The 5,532-nt window shown below is 46.8% G+C and overlaps 1 protein-coding gene across 1 annotated transcript in view; it reads left to right on the top strand.

The window, feature by feature from the left end:
• LOC112138391 (creatine kinase B-type) overlaps positions 1-3,664 on the top strand; it is a 4,786-nt gene extending 1,122 nt beyond the window's left edge. Inside the window, exons 3-8 of the mRNA XM_024260952.1 lie at positions 541-695; positions 1,662-1,794; positions 2,582-2,753; positions 2,831-2,954; positions 3,027-3,216; positions 3,289-3,664. Coding sequence (XP_024116720.1) covers positions 541-695; positions 1,662-1,794; positions 2,582-2,753; positions 2,831-2,954; positions 3,027-3,216; positions 3,289-3,467 — 953 coding nt within the window. The 3' untranslated portion in view covers positions 3,468-3,664. The remainder of the gene's footprint in view (positions 1-540; positions 696-1,661; positions 1,795-2,581; positions 2,754-2,830; positions 2,955-3,026; positions 3,217-3,288) is intronic.
• The last annotated feature ends 1,868 nt before the right edge of the window (positions 3,665-5,532 follow it).

Raw genomic sequence — 5,532 nt, 5'->3', positions numbered from 1 at the left:
CCCACACACACACACACACTCACTCAAAAGCACACTTTTACACAGCAGTTCTAATTGGCTGCTGGAAAATAATCAAAAAAATAATTGAGATGTACTTAGTGCTTTAGTACCTCCTTAAAAGAGCTTGACCTCAAGGTTGAAGCGGGGGTGGGGGTTGGGGGCAGGCATTCACGCCCTGCATCTGCAGTCAGGCCTCTGCGGCACTGCAAATCTGTTTCGTTTGGTTCAAATCTTTGCTAGACGATGCAGCTGAACCGCAGCAGACAAAGGGGGGATTAGCGTGAACGTACATGAGTTTGGAGTTTTGCGAGGTCTGCAGCAGAGCCTGTGGCTGCAGCAATCCAGTAGCTTAATATGGGGCATCATCTGTAGCTGGACCGCTCCCACATCGCACCTGTGCTGTAACGCTCGCCAATTGAGCCTGGGGTTATACCTCTCTGTCTCATTCAGGGCTTTTGTTCTGAATCTGTATTTTTGCTTATATTTATAATTTGATCTGCACAGTAGATCAGGCCTTAGATCTCTTCATTCTATCCACAGGTCACCCCTTCATCATGACAGTGGGTTGTGTGGCAGGGGATGAGGAAACCTATGAGGTCTTCAAGGACCTGTTGGACCCTGTGATTGAGGACCGCCATGGGGGGTACAAACCTACAGACAAACACAAGACGGACTTGAACCCAGAAAACTTGCAGGTATGCCTGCAGTCCAGCTCAAATCTAAAATTGTTTATTTGGACTTTTGGATCTATTTTTTGGACCAATTTTTTTGACCGACATGTTTAAATGGATGTGGTCAGAAGCAAATTACCACTAAGAGGTTGGATCTTCAGCGGAGTCAGAAACACTGACTGAATATGAAAACTGGACCGTGTAAGAACGACAACATCCATAGAAAATGGCTTACTTGCAGCTCTAGCAAAATTAAGTCAATTTAATCAGTCTTTTTTTTCCCACTATACAGATGCTGCCATGTTGGAATGTACAGCCATCTGGCCAAGTAGCACAGACTTTAGTGGAAGTACACACCCTAGAAAGCAGGCTTGGGAAAATCTGTTAATCGAATGTTTTGAATGTTGAATGTGGGGGCCGGCAAGCTCAACCTACTTTTACAGAGGCTTCTGATTGGACATCGTATATAACAAAGAAAAAAATATCATGAAAAATTAGATTACCAAGAACAAGTAAAAAAAAAAATGATCAGAGCAAGAATGGTTCTTCTGACAAATAAAACAACTGAGTAATAGCTGTCTATTTCTCTATAGAAGTTTTAGGGATTTGGTCTCCTTGGAACCAGCAGGTTCCTTCCTGCTTGAAATGCTAGGGGAGAGGGGTCGGTCCAGTTGTCTTATACAGTCAGAAACAATGAATGCACCAGCAGTATAATTAAGAAAACTCTCCTCCCTCTGTTCAGTGATGTGACAGTCCCTCTAAATCAGTTTATGTTTCCATTCTAAATCAGTCCATTCCTGATTCTGGTCTCAGAATAGGGCCTCCTCCACTCCCTCTGAGCACTCGTTTCAGGTGTGTCCAGTGTTCAGATTTCATCTGTGGTTGTACAGACACATGAGGATGGGAAGCTAGTGTTTTGGAGGGAGGGGACAGTAAATATAAGATGGCTGTCCCCAGTCTAATCCCACTCCTTCACCTGCTGTCTTTCAGGGGGGAGATGACTTGGATTCAAATTATGTGCTGAGTTCTCGGGTCCGGACAGGTCGAAGCATTCGTGGCTTCTGCCTGCCCCCCCATTGCAGCCGTGGAGAACGGCGTGCCATCGAACAGCTGTCCATCCAAGGTAAACCCTGAACTCTGCTTTAGTACTTCATCAGAGAGCCAGCTGTATGGGCTGCAACTAGACCATCCCCATTTGAGCTGTCTCAGGGCTTACAAGTAGATGATCACATGTCAAACTACCATACTCCTGTTACAGTGCATCAAGTTCAATTCAATGAAATGATCACTGATATTAAATCAATTCCAGTTCTTTCCAGTTACGCCTGTCCGTTCATCTTAAAGTCACACTATTCAATTTCAGAATAAAAATGTAGCTAAATGTTGCTTTTGAGATTGTGGCTCCTTGATTGATACCTGATTTGCCAACCAAGAGCTCATTTGGCCTCTCTACAGCCCGTGGTGCAGCAGTAGGGTGGTTGACTTCTGATCGGAAGTGAGCGGGTTCGACTCCCGCCTTGCCCGCCCATGTGTCGAAGTGTCCTTGGGCAAGACACTGAACCCCGAATTGCCTCTGGTGGAAGGTTGGCGCCAGTGTTCGGCAGTGGAGCCACCACAAGTGTGTGAATGTGTGTGTGAATGGGTGAATGGGTCTGTGACTGTGAAGCGCTTTGGGCCCTCGAAGGAGGGTAGAAAGCACTATACAAGTATATGCCATTTACCATTTAACTAACATTTGTAATTGATCCACCCTTTCACTTATATTACAAGAAATAAAGGTTGAAAACCAGTGGTTGCTGCAGTGTTGGTCCTCATGTTTCAGGCGTGATTTGGTTATATGTCTGCATAAGCAGCAGCAGAGAGTCTCTCAGGTGACTCTTTAACCTGGTTGTACTCGCGTGTGCCCACAGCTCTGGATTCCCTTGAGGGGGACTTGAAGGGGAAGTACTACGCCCTAAAGAACATGACTGAAGAGGAGCAGCAGCAGCTAATTGATGACCACTTTTTGTTTGACAAGCCTGTCTCTCCTCTGTTGCTGGCGTCTGGGATGGCTCGTGACTGGCCGGATGGCCGTGGCATTTGGTCAGTATGTCCGGAGTTTACCAGCTGCAGTAGAGGTTGAATTGCCATGTCTCTAACTCTCTGCTGCCGATCCCCAGGCACAATGACAACAAGACCTTTTTGGTTTGGGTCAACGAGGAGGACCACCTGCGGGTCATTAGCATGCAGAAAGGGGGCAACATGCAGGAGGTGTTCACTCGCTTCTGCAATGGCCTCACCAAGGTGTGCACCAGACCTTTCCTCAACCCCCCACTGTCCCACCTCTCTTAAAACCTGTGTGCTTTGCTCCGGCAGATCGAGGAACTCTTCAAAGAGCGGGGCCATGAGTTCATGTGGAATGAGCACCTGGGCTACGTCCTGACCTGCCCCTCCAACCTGGGGACGGGGCTGAGGGCTGGTGTGCATGTCAAGCTGCCCAACCTCAGTAAACATGAGAAGTTTGGAGAAGTCCTGAAACGACTGCGACTGCAAAAGAGAGGAACAGGTATGAGAAGGCATTCATATGTCTGCTGCGTGGTTCAGGTTAACCCACAGCCTTTTTGTATTTTTTCTCAAGGGGGGGTGGACACTGCAGCTGTGGGCGGAGTCTTTGACATCTCCAACGCAGATCGCCTGGGCTTCTCTGAAGTGGAGCTGGTTCAGATGGTGGTGGATGGGGTCAACCTGCTGGTCAGCATGGAGAAGTGCCTGGAGGGTGGTGAAGACATCGATGACCTGATGCCCGAACAGAAGTGAACTGTCCTGATGCAACAGCACACACACTTTCACTCCTGCCCTGTCATCGTAATCAGAAACGACCTGAAGCTGCAGGACTTTAGACCGCTGTTAGACCTCAGTCTTCCAACATGTGAAGGGTTTTCTATTTCCTGTCTGCACCTGTTGGAGTCCTGAACCAAAATAAAGTCTCCGTGGCCCAAACTGAGCACAAATGCTTCACTTGTATACAGTTTCTTTTATCACATGATCAGCAACAGTGAGGTCGCTTTGAAGTGATTTTTTCTTTTTCCCACTTGACCTCTGGGGGCTTCTGGATCAGTTCATCACATTCAGATTTAGGCCAAACGTTTGAACTGGAATCAGGGTTTCTCCGTGTTTGCTCTGAGCTGATCCGCTACAGCAATGGATAATCAAAGGCATTCAGTCAGTTGATTTATTTTTTTTACAAAACACATTACAAGAAATACGAAGGGTCACATGACTCTTGAGCATCACCCATGACCTCCAAGCATCCAGGCAAAACTAGGCCGCAAACCCTGTGCTCATCCAGGAGTCCTTTTAGACAAGTGCAGGATATGCAGCCAATCTGCTCGGCTTTTTTTCAGCTGTATTAACCTAAGTGTTAAGAAATCACCTGTGCGCTGTGACCTGCTGCACCTGTGGAACTACAGTTTTAGCTGGTTGTCATCTTGGAAACAATCTTCTTGAAGGCAGTGAAGATCCCTGACATGTGTCTGAAGAGGACTGGCAATATCTTCACTGTGTAATTGTACTCCCGCTTTACATAGACAGGCAAAGCCAACAGAAGAACTCTGCTTATCACCATTCTATGTAAATAATACAAGGTAACCAATTATGACAAAATATTCACAATAAATGGTAAATGGTGTATACTTATTAAGCATTTTTCTGCCTTGCTTGAAGACCCAAAATGCTTTACAGTCTGAGTCCCTCTCACACATACACACACACATTCACTAACCTGCAGTAGTAACTCGCCCGCAGAACGTCGAGGTCTGACAGCTGTGTTTTGAGGGATGCCGGACATGACTCAGAAAGACGCTGTTAGGGGCTATAGCCTCCTTGAGCCTGCAGCAACGAGGCAGAGGCGCCCTACACCAGACGCCATTCTGGTGGGACTAAACCAGTGATTGCATGATGCTTTCTACCTCTTCGGCTCTCACCCTTCTTTCCTGCCCCACGTGTCATATAAACATATGACACATATGACATATGACACTAAATGAGTCGGGATCCCGCATCATTTAGTGAAGATAACGGTAGCTATGTTAACTGTAGATTGATCTCAGACTTGCTATCCAGGCTCGAGCTGCTGGAAGTGTGTATTAGCACAATGGAAGCTAAACCAGCTAGCCAGGTAATTACTCAGAGCGCTAGCAATGTCAGTCAAGCTAACTTAGCTAGCATTCCACCCCCTCTTAGCAATCGGGGAATCCCCAGGATGAGATTGTACCGGTGAGGAAGAAGCACAGTGCTAAACGGAAGCACGTAGAGCGCACATAGCTCCCTGTGTGTAACAGGTTTTCTCCCCTCAGTGACGCACCAACTGAAAGAATGTGAAGGAAACTTCAGGATGTTAACCCAGAGTGAGGTGAGTTTCTGTTGAGTCCTAATTCACGCAATGACACCCGATGAAGACAATCAGAGATTCTTAAATTAAACATAGAATCGGTGTGTAAACTGGCTAAATCTGTGTCAGACACTGTCATTTTCTCTGGTCCTCTAATGTAGTCATTGATGAAATGTACAGCCGCTTTTCATAATTTAACCGCTGGTTAGCTAGATGGTGCCCAGAAAATGGCGTTAGCTTTGTGGACAACTGGAGCATTTTTGGGGGAAAGCCCGGTCTCATGCGGAGAGATGCCATTTATCCCAGTTTGGACGGAGAGGCTCTTCTCTCCAGAAACATGACAAGTCAGAGAGGAGATCCAGCAGTTTAAAACTCTCTCCTGCAGGCACGTGCAGAGGGGGTGGCACTGGGTGCTCGGGCACCTGCCCCTTTGCCCCTTGATGCCCAAAGTGCCCTTTTGTCAATGTGCCTTTTTTTTTTTTGTAAATATGT

The sequence above is a fragment of the Oryzias melastigma genome, unplaced genomic scaffold, assembly GCF_002922805.2.
Source record: "Oryzias melastigma strain HK-1 unplaced genomic scaffold, ASM292280v2 sc00160, whole genome shotgun sequence".
NCBI lineage: Eukaryota > Metazoa > Chordata > Actinopteri > Beloniformes > Adrianichthyidae > Oryzias > Oryzias melastigma.
The sequence above is the reverse complement of the archived record's forward strand: the minus strand, read 5'-3'. Positions and strand labels throughout refer to the sequence as shown.